Here is a 16,954-nt window from a genome sequence, read left to right as displayed (position 1 = left end):
TTGGTTTACAATGCAGAATTATACCACGTTACTGCAGCTGCAGAATGATACTGCTGCACTGACATGGCCACAAAGTGGGGACTGAGGTGAACCGGTATGACCTCCACACCTGGTCTGGGTCTCCACATGAGCTGAAGAGACACTGTAAGCAGCAGCTGGTAATAACTACCTCTACAATGTGCGTGCATATTACGTGATTTGTCTTTTTCCTTGAGAGAAAAGCAGCCTGAATTACCTTTGGACAGAACCAGGATAGTTGTCTACATTATCTATGCTAAGATAAGTTAGCGTCATGTTTAACATGCAGGTGTATGACAGTGGCTCTTTGCGTTGGCCTGTGTAGTTCCAGCTGAAGCAGTTGGAAACATCACAAGACGCCGCTAAGTCCTTCACACCAGAGACTAGACCTCTGGGAGTATTAAAGTTGTATAAAAACCATGCATAATAAAATAGCATAATATATGTTATTATACAACAGAGCAGCAACAATAAACCATTTGTTTCAGCGCGACATTGTTTTTGAATGATTCTCATCGAACTCAAACCGACACACTTTTTGAAATGTACTTTTCTAAATCCACAATTTCTATAAAACATTAATGAAAGATTGACTGTGAAGCGTCGTCTCTGTGTTCAATATATGAAAAACCATTATCTTCAACATTAACTTGTTCATAAGCTCTGAAGAAACGGTCACACAGATCAAGTCGGTGCAAGTACATAGCATCTAGTAGGTTTATGTATCCTTCAAAGCTTTCTGGCCAGTCGAGCAGCTGCAGGCCGACCTGCAGGCCGCAGAGCGACATGATCATGACATCATGTTTGCCTCTATGTAAAACCTGTTAGTTTTAGAATGTAAATAATGGATTATATCAAAAGTGGAGTGCAGACAGACGATGCTGGCTCTGTTTGGTGTCATGGTACAAACACAGTAAAGAGTTATGAGCTGCAGTGAAAAGACAATAAAAAGAAATGTTTTGGTTCAATCTTCTGCGGCAGCAACAACGTCCTTCAGCTCGCATGCTGCCGGTCAAAATGTCTTCAACATGCATTTCTTTGTGGATTTTATTTTTGAAGTTACAAGGTCTAGAACATACATGTAGTATTATTAGTTTCATGAATGCTTTGTTCAGGGTTCTCTGATACCAGGTTGATGTGACCTCTGACCTCTGAAACAGGTGGTCAAAGCTCAGGCTGAACACAGTCCATTATCACAGTGACAATTAATCCTGATAACAATGCTCTCAATACAAGAGGTGTAACTGAGTAAGCGCTGTTATTCAAAGCAACTGCCATAGTTGCTCAACACACTTTAGACACAGCAACTTGGATTGAACACTTTCAACACAGTGTGGGTTGTGGGCGGAGCTTCTTATGTCAGCGATGAGAACTTCAGTGAAGGTTTCACATTTATAAAATCACACAGAACTGCATGCTGGGTCGTCCTGTTAAACTGCAGCTGAGAGTCTCCTGTGCTCCAGGGGATCATGATAAGTGGGCAACCTTTACCCAGCATGCACTTCGGCGGTGTGGTTTCATAAATGTGCAACCATGACTGAAGTTGTTACCTTGTCAGGTAAGAAGCACCTGCACAGCTGAGTGTTGAAGAAAGTTAAAGTTGACAGATGTTAGAAGGCTGCTCCTCATGTAACGCATCTTGGTGATGAAATGACTGTGATGGTGTTTCAAGCCCTGAAGTGACATCGGGTCACAGCCTGAGTGGCTCTTTAGCCCAGAAACTGTAGTGGTTCAAAGAATACACCATCAACCAGCACTAAACCACAGAGCACGTTGCTGCTGCGTTGACACCAAAAACGCTGTAAATTTGACGCCCGAGTAGATCACATGTGAGGTCAATGGATGCAAAAAAGTGAATTTTCGGCGGCGTGAAAGCGCGTTTGTCGCGTGGCGTCAGCCAATCAGCATTGAGAAGCTCCGCCGTCATCGCCGCCGTCCTGCCGTTGCTACCAGACTGCTGCTGGGCCCCTGAAGGAGCGCTGGTGGCGGCCGTGACTCAGACGCTGTTGTTGAACTAGGGATAATATTCTGAACCCAGACACCAAGGAGTTTATGTTCACATATGTAGAATCTACACAACACGTGTGATGCAGATCTAGTGGTTTTTTCCATGCTGGATGGAGAAAACAGTAACCTTTACCAAGGAGAAGCCACAGAGATAAGCCACGCCCCCTTTCAGGCGCGAGTAACATTTGATGCAGCTTTGCTATGCTAGGCCGGTCCTCTATCATTTGGTTTATATTATTAATGCATTTTAATATGAAAACATGTTGGAATTTACCAAATTAAAGCTCAAAACTCAAACGTGTATGAGAACCAACTCAAACCGGTTTGTTGTTTTCTTGTCATGGCGATGTCTCATAGATCCTCCACTGCGGCCTGACGGCAGGATTCAACTTCACCGAGCGAAGACACAACGTGGTCCTTAGACTTAAGAACAATATTCCTTTTTTCATGACATTTTCCTGCAAATTTTCCACTTGAATCTTAAAGAATGTCCAATTGTTTTCTTTTTATTTTAATTAAAAACTTTAATGTGACTTTAATCTTCTCACTTTCACAACTTTCCCTCTACTGGCTCCGTAATTATGTATTTAATATGCTCAATATGTTGTATTCTGTCTTCTACTGCTTTAATGACGCTACTTCTTTGCTTGATTTGAACCAAAGCTTAAGTCAAAGGAGTCAAGACACAGCCAGCCTCGTGACAATCAGAGATATATTTAGGTTTCAAAGAGGGCACAAACTCTCCTGGTTTCACGACACAGGCGGCCTCTGTCAGATCCCGTGATTTGGTAGACAAATGTCCATGGAAAGCTGCCAGGGTGTGTGCGTATCCTGGCCCGTCCAGTTGACATGGAGACTGCCATCAATGCAAATGGCTTTCCAGCTCAAAGTCATGACCTATGTGAGTCCCATAGCCGCCCCCTCCTTCCCAACACACAACTATCCCAGTCTTTCTGACCCATGTGCTCACTTCCTTTGACTCTAATTCGCATGCGTACCTGAGAGCCATGGAGTACCGTCGGATGTCTCTATGACGCTGGGTGCAAAGCCGAGGTAGGAGCTTTTTCATTATGTTTTATAGTCAAGTCTAAACTGTTGCAATAGAAACCCTCAAGGTCAAAATGAAAAGGCTTTCACTTTAAAAATGCACATGCTATATTTGCAATAAATGATAAGCAAGGGTCCAGCCAGAATATCAAGAAATCTGCAAAGAACCGAGCGGCAATACACGTTTTTACACCTGCGTGGTTGATGCCGTGAAGGTGGACCGCATGGTTTCTCTGTGTACGTGAATAAGTGAACGTGTGATGATCTCTGACTTTGTTTGGGGGAAATATAAACGTGTTTCTCTCCCTGCTGAAGCCCAGAATAAATAAAAGCAGAGTCACTGCTTCCTTCTGCAGACATTGAGGTGATGAGGTCATCCTGAGATCAGAATGTTTGAAGGTCTAGTTTTTGTTAAAAAAAAACAACATACAAATTAAAAAAAAAGATTAAAAATCTCAACAAAGACTGTAAGCTTCAAAAGGAACAGAGAGAGTGGAAACGTCAGCGGTTACACGGCGAGCTGTGACTGTTTCAACATAGTTCACAGCAGCAGCTTTTGACCACAAACCTTTTGACCGCAAAGCTTGTCTCTTTGTTTTGTACCAGAAGACCCAAAATAAACGTCATGAGCAATATTGATGAAGAGCATTTGTGAAGGATTGATTCCACCTGAGCTTCTTGAGCGGCGACCTCGGCCACCGTGCTCAGTTTCCACTCTATCACTACGATGAAGGTGTTTTATTACAGTTACAAAGGTACAGACATGCAGGTGGTCCTGTTTTTCTGTCAGTTTGATACAATAAACATTCAAAATAAGTGAATTTGAGGCTGTGTTGGGGGTATTAACCTCTTACCAACACGTTGTACACTCGTTGTTGTTTAGTCGACGTGTGCATGGAGGTGTGTTTGCTCAGCTTTGGTGTCAGCTTGCTGTTTTCTCTCAGTGCTCACTAATAGAAACATCTGGACACTTTAATACAAACCTCATAAAGTCTATTGTTATCGAGCCTTATGAACATATTTTTATTGCATTGCTTTGGGTCGTGGTGTGATGTTCTGAGTACGTTTGCATTATTCTGCCCCTGATGTATTTAAATAAGGAGGAAAACGTATTGCAGGTACAACACACACATGCAACTATAAACCTAGGATTGAATTTAGACCTTTGTACAACAATTTCAACAAAACGTGATCATTGAAACCTTTGAAATGGTGGAGCGGGTTGTGAAACTGTCCTCTTGAACCGCAATAGACTGGACAGGTTCACCTGTTCATCAGCCAGCGTGTGGTCCAGTGTTACACAACCACCGTGTCATGATGCGACAAGGAAACCATCTCCAAACACAACAAGAAAATGAGGTGGTCATGACCTGCACCGCAGCGCGGGCTCTGAACCCACTGAGCACGGTTATCACAGCTCCTGCTGGGGGGAAATACAAAGTCATGCAAACAGGTTGGGCAGGCAAAAATATCTGCTTCCATATGCTGGAGGGAAAACAGCAGGCAGTGTTGTAAAAGTCTTCAGATTATGAAAGATATGAAAGATTCATTTAACTGAATGAACCAGGAACAGCTGAGGATCTGGTGCGATGCTTTAAGCTGTTTGTTTGTTTGTTTACACGTGTATTTACACGTATCATGACAGAATAAACATCATTGAAAGTGTTCACTGGCGGACTTCCTGTTAAACGTCGTCACACTTGCCTGACCAGCAGGGGGCGACTCCTCTGGTTGTCAGAGTCATTGTATGGCATCGTCTTTTCTGTCCTGTGTAGACAAACCTTGGAATTAGCAATATTCAAATAATATTATTGGCTTCGGCGCAGAGGCGGGTTCATTTGTTTGTAACATTTGCTTAGCACAGCAGAGACTTAATGGCTGCTCTCTGCTTCCGTTAAGACAACTTTCTCAGTCCAAGAGGTGGAAGTCTTTGTGTTTCCTCGGTCGTGACTGAGTGGGTTACATACAAATGGATTTTCTCGACATATAGATAGATATACAAAGAGCTTTCGCTGTAGGAATAGCTACAAACGCTGTAGGAAAACATCAATTTGGCCGAAAACAAACGCTCATGGATCAGCAACATGATGAGGACTCATGCCGAGGACGTGAACGTCCTGATCCAACGTCATCATAGCGATAAAGTACTCGTAGATTCTGATCATTTGACTGCAGACTGTGAGAACATTGTGCGACGTAATAAGTCCTGAATATGTTTCATGAGTTGAGAAGATTGTTGAGGTCAGGGGTCACCAACCTTTTGAAACCGAGAGCTACTTCAAGGTACAGAATAATCCGAACGGCGACTTGTTTCACACAAACTTCCTGAACAACAAAGTTGCACAGATCAGCTTTTAATAATACTTTATGTGAACTGTCACATATCAATGTGAATTATTCCTCACAATAACTATTAACAGTTTCCACAACAAAGACGGTAGGAAAACATGTTTTTATCACTTTGTTAGAAAAGTTGTGGTGATAAACACATACGTGTGCGTCTGTGCGGTGTCCATTTGTTCCACAATTGCTGCTGATGTTCATTTCATTTCTGTTTTTTCTACACCAGATTAACAATGTATTCCAGAGTGTTTGTGTTTCTGGTCGGAGCTGTGAGCATCTACGTCCAGGTAGAGTTTCAACAGAACTATGAGCACATTGTTTAAATATCTAATGTGTTAAACTCTTTCTATTCTATTGTACTATTTAAATACACAGAACGTAGTTGCACGAACCGACAAAAACGTCTTTGATCTTGATCCATGTAAATTCATCACTAAAAAGATTCAATGCATTTATTTTAATCTGACATAAGAGTGAATTACAACATAACAGCTGATCCTGTTGGTCGCCTGCTCTTGTCATTGCAGGTCCTTGCAGCACGTGAGTCACCTGACTACATTATTATTAATATGACGACATGGTTATTAATATGACTACATGGTTATTAATATGACTACATTGTTATTAATATGACTACATTATTATTAATATGACTACATGGTTATTAATATGACTACATGGTTATTATAAGTGCTTCTCTTGTTAACTCATTCATTTCAATTTATGAAAAGATTCTATAATTAGAACATGAGGGAAAATGTCTCGTTATGAATTATTGACGTGTCGCTTTATTCTAATATGTTCAGTGTCATGGTTAAATATTCAGATGACTTTGACGGTGTCTTTAAAAAGGGTTTTTATTCCGGGTTCTTTCCATAATGTTCTCATAACTTCTCATAACAATCTGAACACTTTTACGCTCTGGACAACGTTGAGGTCCAGTTCTAAAAATAGATTGTGTGCTTAGTTCATAGTGGTTCACAGTCCAGTGTCAACCTGCTCTTGTGTGGATTAAATCCCTTTTTAAATCAACCCAGTGGCTCAAAATACAGAAAGATAACACATACAATATCTTATGTTGCAGTTGAAGATGATGTCTACTTTGCGGAAATGTCGGTGCAAAGTAATATTACTCTGGAGGCCGATGCCATCCTGTCACTGTTTAATACAACTGACCTCCAAGTGTCCGGCTCCACATCAGTGCCCATCTCAGACATTGAGCTGTTATCAGGTATCTCTTTGGTCTTACCTTGCTTATGTTTACATTCAGCTCTTCAGTAATACAGTGATGAGGAGATGGATTCAGGTCGGCAGCTTGCAACACTTACAATTAGTTACAATTACAACAATTAGTATTTAATCTCCTACTAAGAAAACCATGAAACTCAGCATGTTGCATAAATCATTATTGGTATTGATCAGCATGCATCTCATTGTTGTAAAGTTATGTTTGGCCAACATATTGTCACTTCCGAGTGAAGCCCCTTAAAACCTGCATTCTCTCTACTGACCATCAGGGGGCGACTCCTCCGGTTGCAAAAAGAAGTCTGGTTGTAAAGAAGTCTAGAAAATGATCACTCACTTGATTTATTCCCTCAGTAAACATTGTAAACGTGAGTTTATGTCTCAAGTCTTCTTCAATACAGCACGATGTTTATTTAGTAAATTATATTCATTTACAGTCAAACAGACCATAAAGCAGGGGATGCTCTAGGGGCGGGGCTACAAGGTGATTGACAGGTTGCTGCCTCTACCAAAGCCTTACATGACATCTCTACATCACTCCTCTGGCATATCTCTCAACAACTGTCCCTTTTTCCTGTAGTTTATTTCTCAATATAGAGCTAACAATTATATTTACCGTCACAAAAAGCCAGCGTACTTCTGCGTGAAAGCCTGCGCAGAGCTTCCCTCCACCAAGACCTTCTCCCTACGCGATACAACCTGACTTCCTACTTTGCTCCCGCCTTAACCATCATAGCTGTACACGTAGGGCCGCCATCTTTAACGAGTTAGCAGTGAGAATGGGCTGAAACTGTCCTTCAATTGTAATCAAAGCACATTGTCCTGATACAGCAGGTTGAAGCCTTTGAGTATTTTCACAGTCTCTCTCGCTTACAATTGTTTTTTGTAGAGAAATACTTAAAAAAACAAGTTCTCCGGGACTTAAATGACGATTCTGCTCCTCAATCCAGACTGCCTGCTGATTGGAGATGAGACAAACTGCTCCTGCAGTCCCGGCTACATCTGGAGCAACCCGGTGTGCTACAATTACAACTGCTGCCGGGAAACTACCTGTCTCCAAAACGTGTCCGACATCACGCCGCTGTGCATCGCCAAAGTCGATGGTAACAGTCCCGATGCTAAATGTTCCTCCTTTTACGCCGTTAAGTCTTTCCTGTCTTGTGTTTTGTTAGTGACTGCTGTCCATTGTAAATGGAACAATGGTCTCTGTAACCTGAAACTGTTCCTGCATACTACTCTTTACTGGTGTTACATTTATATACTTTGTGCTGGTTAAAAAATAAGAAACGATGATATCTGAACTGAAAATGTTTGTAATCAACAGTTTTCATCAATGGATCGGTTCAATTGAATGGAATCACTTGGGATTCCCCCCAAACCACCACGGTGCATCTCTTTCTCTGATCACAAATATCTACATATACATTCCCTCGCATACTGTCATACATGAGTCAATGTATTAATACATCAACGCTCTCTTTTTCCCAAAGCTTACAACTAACTTTGAGGAACTGAATGGCTTCGTGTTCCTGAATATTACCGGTCAGAGGTATTGTAGCGTCCTTTCTCTTTCTACCTGAAAGAAGATGTTTGACTGAAATGCATGGTGCAACAGCACCTTCACCGAGTCTCGACTCAGACCATCAGATTGCTGGAGCTGTGTGGGGCAGTACAACTTGTGGAGGAATACTCTGGTTTAGAGACCCAGTTCAGGCCAAGAAGATGTGTTCGTCTCAGCATGTCTTCACTCCCAAGTCATCAAACATAGCAACTTGGTCAGTGAGCCTTCGCTGTAGGACTTTTACCCAAGAGACCAGGGTTCATGTCCTGGATGAAACCAAAAGTCAACGTTGACTTAGTCTAACAAGTGTACTGAGTGTACTTAACAAGTGTACTGAGTGTACTTAACAAGTGTACTGAGTGTACTTAACAAGTGTACTTGGTGTACTTAACAAGTGTACTTTTTCATATTCAGTTTATGTGACATTGACATTGGTACATTTGCTTTCTTTGTAGCTGTTATCTCAGCAGGGAGATTTGTGTGAATAAAGCATGATGGAAACACACCTTTCATCCTCATACAAGGATATTTTCTCACTAACCGATAATCTTTCATTTAAGGCTGAGCGACGACGTAGTTGACTTTGTGGTAGCTGTCAATGTCATATGTCCCACTTCTAAACTTCAAGAAATCATCAACAATCTGCAAACCAGTCTTGGAGTTGGGATCCTGGTCGACACTGAAGGTCAGTATAAAAGAGTTGTCAATCATTTAGACCATGTTGACTTTCTCAGCCGCTTTAGCCCAGTTCACACAAAAAATAGACAATGAAAATGATCTTTTTGCAGTTTATCGACATCATACCAGCATCATGAACACAATGTCAATCTCTCTACCATCTGTAGATACATTGGGTTCAACAATACATTTGTATAATTTCAAAATCAAAGCGATGGACGACATGTCTTCATTAGCAATGTTCAGCACAGCTGCGCGCCTCCGTGAATTCATTGAGGAACTAAAGTTCAATGCAACTGTCAATCCAGTCATTTTTAAGTGAAGGTAAATGTGATGCGAGGCTGTGATCAGGCGTCAGCTGACCTGAGCATCAGCAGCAACAGAAGGTTTGCTGAGCCTCTGGTCGTCCGGTCTGCGAGTTATTTGTCTCTTGCAACTGGAACCCTTTTAGGTTTCAGGTGTTTTTAAGAAGCTGGGATTCGCATGGTCTGCATGGTGAAACCAGCCCAATTACCAATTCAATTTAGTTTCATTTGTATAGCCCAAAATCACAAATACAAAATTTGCCTCTGAGAGCGTTGCAGTCTGAACTCATGACATCGTGTCCCAGGACCTGTGAATTTAAACCCTCTTTACCTTGAATTTCACTTCCCCGTTCTCTTGTGTAGTTCCTCACGGGTTTTGTTCACTTATCAGGCGTATTTTCTTCTCAGGCGGTTAACTTGTTTGCTTCGCAAGCTCCATCCTTACTTTTAACAGCTTTTAAGATAAACTAGCACCTAACATTAAATCATTACCCATCATGGACACTGAACCAGAGGACAAGATGTCTGTAGGGACTCACAAACCAATGGGTTGTCACTGAAAGGCTAAACCTCCTACATAATTATTGAATTGCTGTGTATTTCTGTGCCGTTCTTCACACAGGAGTCGTCACCATAGAGGCTCCAGAGTTTCCAGTGTGCTACAAGTCGGTGCCGGTGATGAATTGCACAATGGACGAGGCGACAGACAGGGCTGGCTGGAACTTGACCACGGATCGTGGTCGCTTTGAGATCGACACAGGCAGCGTGGCGAAAGTGAACATGTGTGACTCAGTGGAACACAAGTCTTGTATCGAACTTAGACTGGAGAAAGTGACAGGCATCTGGTCAGGCGAGTACAAAGCTAAGATATCCGAGCTTTCACCGTTTTGACTTGTTATTTGGTACAAATCGCAAGACCCATAAAGCAGTTGTTGTATTTAATGATAGAGCACCCTTCATTATTTCCAGGGGTGCACATTCTTTGCTGACAGTTACTGCACTGGTTATAGGGATCGGTGGACTATTTCTATGTTAGCCGTTGCTTATTAGCCCCATGTGTGAATTGAGAGCTCCATGAATCTGCACGTTGTTACACCGTGTCCTGCTTCCCATTGCAGAACAGGTCGACTCATGAATGTGTGTTTTGGTTCATCAACTCGAACCATGAAAGAGAGACCGCTAACGCTGCTAGAGACAGCTAACGCTAGCTCCACCCCTCTCCTTTCTGTAGGGGGGGTCATCCTTTGTTAGCTATGTCTTACATTCTAGTTGTCATATGTGTTATGGATCAGTGCTGACAGTGCCCTGCATAATAATACATCAGTCACAGGGACCTCTGCTCTTGCTTTCATGAAATTGTTTAATTCCAAGACAAATCTGGTGACCTGAGTCTGTCACATTCAGCCCGTGCTGATGCTGATCCGTGCATTTTTCCGACATGTGCCCCGCAGGCACATACGAGTGTGGATTTGCCAGCGGGTCGATCAGGCACACAGCCAAGATAGAATTGAAGGTGATAATCCTGCCTGATGACATCACCTTGAAGATCAACCCTCTCGCTGTGGATTGTTTTGGAAGTACGAGCGCAGACATTGTGCCTGTGGAGGTCACGGCCACCATCTTAGACTCCGACGAGACCTTCGACGTGTGGTTGGACTACATGACCACACAGATCAATGATCCCCCCCCAACCAGTGAGTCAGTCCTGCAGTATTTTATGAGTCTTCCTGTCCGCTTTGCATGTGTTCATTAGCTGCAGCGTGACATTTTTCTTTCACTTGATAACATCAACACAAATTTGTATTCACAACAATTCTGCAAAATGCACACATTTCCACACATAACCCCGATAACTACTCTTTTTTTTTTTTTTTTTTACAGCTGATGGAAACAACCGGGTCTACACTTTCAGCATTAATGTTGCTTGCAAGAAAATCCCGGACCCGCACAGGGTTTTTGTCACTTTTCAAAACGTCAAGAACCAAAACAAAAGTGAAACAGTGGATATCCCAGTAATTTATGGTAACTTTTTATTTTCAATTAAATTGTAAATTATTGTAATTGTATTTAGTCTTATTTAGGCATCATATACTATATTCCTTCATTTCAGAGTGCTGTATCACTTTATATATATAATTACATTTGTTAGCAATGTTGCATCAACTAATCATTTCCTGTATTTTTGTTCAAGGGGGTGAAGTATTTTGCGAGGAAGAATATGATATAAATGGAGCGTTTTGGCCGAATACCCCAGATAAAGACACAGTGGTTAATATCACATGTGCGGAGGGCTTGGTTGGCTATAAGTCACGCACGTGTGATGGCACCGCCTGGCAGCCGGTGTTCTACTACTGCATCAACCAGCAGCTGAACAAAGTTGTCATTCAGGCAGAAGTAAGTGTGGCAAAATTATGAAGTTTTATAACATTTACATGTATTTTAATGTCAAACATTCATGGTCCTAAAATTTGACCAGAGAAAAGTAATTTCTCCAAAGTTCTTCAAAACCTCTGACGTTCAACCTGCAGACCAACTACCGGTGAAAGTACACAAGAGGACCAATCACGTTGTCTCAAATGTGTAAAAATGTTTGGCGTTTTAAAAAACATTATAATTGATACTGCTACAAGTACCAACCTTGTTTGTTTGAACTTAAAGAATACACATCTTTACTATGAGGTACCATACTGGACAGCTAGCATGCTAATCCATGCATTGCTCATACTGTAAATTAAGATTGAATGCTATAATTAAGTAACTCAAGTTACTGTGACTACTCCAGGAATTAGGCTACTGCAAAGGAGGTCCATCGTTTTGGAATATATAAATTATTGTTTGCAACTAGCTAATTTTTGAATATTGTGTGTTTCTATATTTTGTATTGAAACGATTAAACTGTTGTTTTTTTGTGTTCTTGTTTCTAGGACTTCCGGAAGGGACTAAACACTACCCATGAGATGGCCTTGCATATATTTGCAGGACTTAAGAACAGTTCTACCATCGCGTCAGATCCCTATGAATATATGGCCGACATTAACGTCTCCATCACTGTACTTGATGTGATGGCCAGTGCATCGCAATATATTGCCTTGAAAGAAAGCATCCTTCCTGTAAGCCCCTGTTTATTAATACTGACACAACTCCTAGTGCTGCGTTCACACCAGTAGATTACATACAAAGTGAATGCACAGACACAAATGCTAATTTGCCTAATTTGCCCGAGTATGCCCAATATGAGTCAGTGAATTTTGGGTATCTGAGGATACAGAGTCCAATCTGATACCTGCTAAAATGTTAGTTAAATATGTATCTGGCACATTGCATCCACACCTGTTGCCTACTTAGTCTGACACACTTTATTTCCACAAGTGACTCGATACGATCACTGATTGTCCTTATTTAAAAATACTTTGAATGATGGAAGTTTAGTTTGGAGGTTGCAGCCCCTGAAACATGAAGCGGCAGCGTGATAACCGAATGACATCGCTCTTTACTAATGATAATTATCATCAGCGCTGGCCAAATCGGGGCATTTTGGCCCAAATATTTTTCTCACATTCACGCTGTCCTTTGTATTCCATTTGCAGTGCAACGCTCACACGGTAGCCTGTGTTGGATGAAACACATCACAGTAAAGAAAGGATTGGAATAGGATCTGCTCTTTTTAGCCGATACAAGTACATTATATTATCAGCGGATCAGCACAGGATCGGAACGATAGCATGTGCCTTAGCAGTGATTATCTTTTCATTCTTTTGTTCCAGGATCTTATTACCACAGGAAGCAACATATTGAACAAGTCCTGGGTTGTGGTCAACCAATCTGTCCTTCACGACATGTCAGCAAACTACCTTCAGTCTATGGAGGGTCTGGTGGAGAATGTCCAGGTCAACAGTAGCACAAAAGATATTTTGAACAATCAAAATATCAAGCTCAAATTCTGCTCTAGTCGTGATTGTAATGTGTCTTTGTTTGGCATCGACGTGAATATGAACCTGACCACCGGGATACTGAAAACCATTGCCATGAAAAACCTAATGGATAAATTAAGAAACAACTTCCTCGAAACAGAGTCTACCAGCCTATTATTGTCGGCCACAATCCAGGACAATGACGATAAGGATTTGCAAATCCGAATACAGTTCCCCCTGGAAAAGCTGAACTTCACTAAACCTCACTGCGTCTTCTGGAACACCACGATGCAGGACTGGTCAGATGAGGGGTGCGAAGTTGTCAAACCTAAAAATGATAACCAAACATTCTGCAAATGCGATCACCTGACTTCATTCTCTGTCCTCATGGCCAAAGAAGATATATCCAATGAATCCCTAGACATCATCACCTATGTGGGCCTGGGTGTGTCCATCTGCTCCTTGTTAATCTTCCTCACCGTTGAGTTGCTAGTGTGGTCGGCCGTGGTCAAGTCCAACCTTGCACATTTCCGTCACACCGCCCTCGTGAACATCGCCACGTTCCTCTTGCTCGGTGACATCTGTTTCCTGGCCTCTCCAAAGGGAATCAGCGAAACCTTGTGCCTAACTATGACAGTGTGCAAACACCTGTTTTTCTTGGCGATGTTCGGCTGGATGATGTGCTTGAGTGTCATGCTCGTCCACCAGCTCATCTTCGTCTTCAGCCCGCTGAGGAAAAAAGTCTTTATGTTCCTCTCCAGCATCGTAGGCTATGTTTGCCCAATCTTAATAGTGGGGTCCAGCTATACGTATTACAGGTACACCTACAAGCCGTACTTTGATAAGGACACATGCTGGCTGGTATATGAAAGACTCTTGGTGGGTTCTATACATTCTTTCCTGCTCCCTATTGGAACTGTGATTTTGACAAATCTCTTCTCCATGATGGTCGTCATTATCACCGTTGTGAAGTCCTCGACCCCTGAAGGCAGCAAGGCAGATGACAAGGAGACAGCCAAAGGGGTCATTAAATTGGTGGTCTTTCTAACGCCTATCTTTGGAATAACATGGATTATTGGCTTTGCCCTGCTCCTTTTGAACAAGAACAATCCCATGTTCACTGCTGCCAACTACAGTTTCACCATCCTCAATTCCTTCCAGGTAATTTGAAAGCAATCCACACACCAAACAAATACATCGGCTCACACATACCAAGTGCCAACCTGATACCGGTGCTCTGCTTTTCCCCAAATGTTACCTGCATTTAATCTGTATACTTCATCCTCATTTGTGATCATTCATATGAGGAGAAACCAGGGATTTCTTTGGCGCTAAATTTACACCTCAAAGGTCTTGAGGCACAGTTCTGCATGTGTTGTGAAACAAAAAGTTGTTTGAATTTAATAACATCGACTATGTGAGCACAAAGCATCATGCATGTACACAAAGAGTCCACCTCCTCTTGTCACACCACAGTCCTTCGCTCTGACCTGTGGTCCGTTTGAGCTGCAATGCCTGAGATGCAGGTCTCTGTCTGAATATGGGCACATGTGCCATAAGTGCTCCAGTGCTAAAGACAAAAGACAACGTTTATGGCATCGTTGGCCAAAAGCAAGACGCGCAGTGTAGAATGAGTAAAATGTAGAATCTGAATTTCTAAAATGAATTAAACCTGTTGCTCTTCATGTCCTCTCTTGCAGGGCCTTTTCCTTTTGATAATAGGGTGTTTTGCAGAGCCGAAGGTAGGTTTAATCCATGCGCATTAGTGTCAACATGTTAATTGATTTATTGAAAATGTCCTCTTCCTTTGTACTTGTACAATGAGAAGAAGATGTTGCCAATTACTATGTTGCTTACTTTTACCATCGGCCCTTTTTTTGTGTTACTATTAACAGGTTCGAGAGGAAATGATAAAGATCATAATGGTAAGTTAAGGTCTGTCCAGAATAGCAGCATACATGATGGAACATGCATCACAACTGTTTTATTTTACCCTCAGCCCAAAGGTACAGGAAAGAGTGAGAGCATGAAGAATTTGACTTCGACAACAAACACAAAAGACAAATAAAGACAAAGGTCAGTAACAATGACAACGAACAAAAACAACAAAGGAACAACGTAAAGTAAAGTTGTGTGGAATCACTCGTCTAAACGTGTCTAAACACTTGGTCATCTCTTTATTTCAGATCATGGAGATGGAAACAGCAGCTCACATGTTCGCAGCTCCGCTCGAAGCCAACGACTCTCAGTCCACTTTATGTTTGATTGTAGGTCCTAGACAGTTAATAATAAGATAACATATCATAGATGGTATAAATAAATGTTGTTTATCGCAAATAGCGTATTACATTTTTATCTCACGCTTAATTTAACAAGCTGGAGCTAAACGTTGAATTCATCAGTTTAGCTCATATTTATGTATGTTATATAATTGGCATTATGATTATTAGTTGCACTTAATTAGTTTCTCTGGCAGTCATCATCTTCAGCTGAGGCTGACAAAGATGTCACACAAACACATTTATTCCAGAGATTAATATGTAAATCTCGCACGTGCAAGTCATTGTTTTAAGATAAAGCAGATAAAGATTATTTTCCATTATAAAAGTCAAAGAAGTGAAACACAATAAACTGTCACTGTACAGCTTTAAGACTCAAACCACATTATTGGATGTTCTGTATTCAACCAGGTTAAACTGACTGTATTTAGAACATAGAAGTGTTTGTAATAAGTTTGATATTTTGGTTTTAAAGGAAAGTCTTTAAATGACTAAACTATAACTTGTATACTCTGTGTCCAGCAGCTGTTAGACTTCTGACTGGTTTCAACTGACGACGTCACATTTCTCCAGTTCTGGCCTCTCCTCTGGCTCCCAGTTGGTTTTAGAATTGATTTTAAGATTTTATTAATCACTTTAAAGCCAGCCTGGGTCTGGCCCCGGAGTACATTGTTGAAATGCTAACGGCATATGAGAAGACTCACAGCCTTAGATCCTCTGGTGGGGCCCTCCGGACCCTCCTGGCTCCCTTCACCCTCCTGGCCCTCTTGGTCCTCTTGACCCTCTTGGCTCTCCGACCCCTTCCGGCCCTCCTGGTCCTCCGAACCATCCTGGCCTTCCTGGGCCTCCTAGCCCTCTTGGCCCTCCTAACCCTCCTGGCCCTTCCAACTCTCCTGACCCTCCAGACCCTCTTGGCCCTCCTGGCTCTCCGAACCCTCCTGGCACTCCTGACCCTCTTGGCCCTCTTGGTCCTCTTGGCCCTCCTGACCCTCCTGGCGGTCCTGACCCTCTTGGTCCTCTTGGCCCTCTTGTCCCTCTTGACCATCTTGTCCCTCTTGACCCTCCTGAGCCTCCTGGCTCTCTTGGCCCTGCTGACCCTCCAGGCCCTCCTGACCCTCTTGGCCCTCCTGAGCCTCCTGACCCTCTTGTCCCTCTTGGCCCTGCTGACCCTCCTGGCTCTCCTGGCTCTCTTGGTCCTCCTGGCCCTCCTGGTCCTCCTGACCTCGTGCCATGAGGACCCTCCTGACTTTGGACCGACCAGAGGAGATGAGGCTGGCAGAATCAATAACTTCTTTTAAATCACTTCTTCAAACACATTTTTATCGAAAGGCTTTTAAGTGACGTCGTCCTTTTACGTTTGTTATGATCTGTGATGCCGTTCTCTTGTTCCCACGGTTTTGTTTGTAGATTTTATATATTTGTTAATTTTCTACGATTTGTTTGGTTTGGTTGTGTTTAATTCTTTTATCATATGGTGTTTTTTGTTGGGTCATGTTTATGCTTCCATATCTGTGGGAGCACTTTGTAAACCCTGTTTTTAAAAGTGCTGTGGAAACATAT

At 42.2% G+C, this 16,954-nt stretch overlaps 1 protein-coding gene across 1 annotated transcript; it reads left to right on the top strand.

Moving 5' to 3' along the window:
* The first annotated feature begins 6,525 nt into the window (after window positions 1–6,525).
* Window positions 6,526–15,934, top strand: adgrf3b (adhesion G protein-coupled receptor F3b). Its single transcript, XM_068577564.1, has 11 exons — window positions 6,526–6,646; window positions 7,611–7,763; window positions 9,827–10,054; window positions 10,656–10,898; window positions 11,459–11,598; window positions 12,129–12,254; window positions 12,792–12,806; window positions 12,969–14,276; window positions 14,816–14,857; window positions 15,302–15,382; window positions 15,917–15,934. The coding sequence occupies exons 1-11, from the start codon at window positions 6,526–6,528 to the stop codon at window positions 15,932–15,934; spliced, it is 2,475 nt and encodes an 824-aa protein (XP_068433665.1).
* Window positions 15,935–16,954: the final 1,020 nt, after the last annotated feature.

The sequence above is a fragment of the Clinocottus analis genome, unplaced genomic scaffold (genome assembly GCF_023055335.1).
Source record: "Clinocottus analis isolate CAN_PGR_092001 unplaced genomic scaffold, fCliAna1.0.p SCAF_15, whole genome shotgun sequence".
Classification (NCBI taxonomy): Eukaryota; Metazoa; Chordata; class Actinopteri; order Perciformes; family Cottidae; genus Clinocottus; species Clinocottus analis.
This window is presented reverse-complemented; position numbering and strand designations above follow the sequence as displayed.

What these genes read in the sequence shown, in the direction of transcription:
- adgrf3b (XM_068577564.1), top strand. Translation starts at nt 6,526, where the DNA reads ATGTCGGTGCAAAGTAATATTACTCTGGAGGCCGATGCCATCCTGTCA. An exon ending in AGACATTGAGCTGTTATCAG is followed by an intron (nt 6,647 to 7,610) that starts GTATCTCTTTGG and finishes TCCTCAATCCAG; the next exon opens with ACTGCCTGCTGATTGGAGAT. An exon ending in CCATCCTCAATTCCTTCCAG is followed by an intron (nt 14,277 to 14,815) that starts GTAATTTGAAAG and finishes CCTCTCTTGCAG; the next exon opens with GGCCTTTTCCTTTTGATAAT.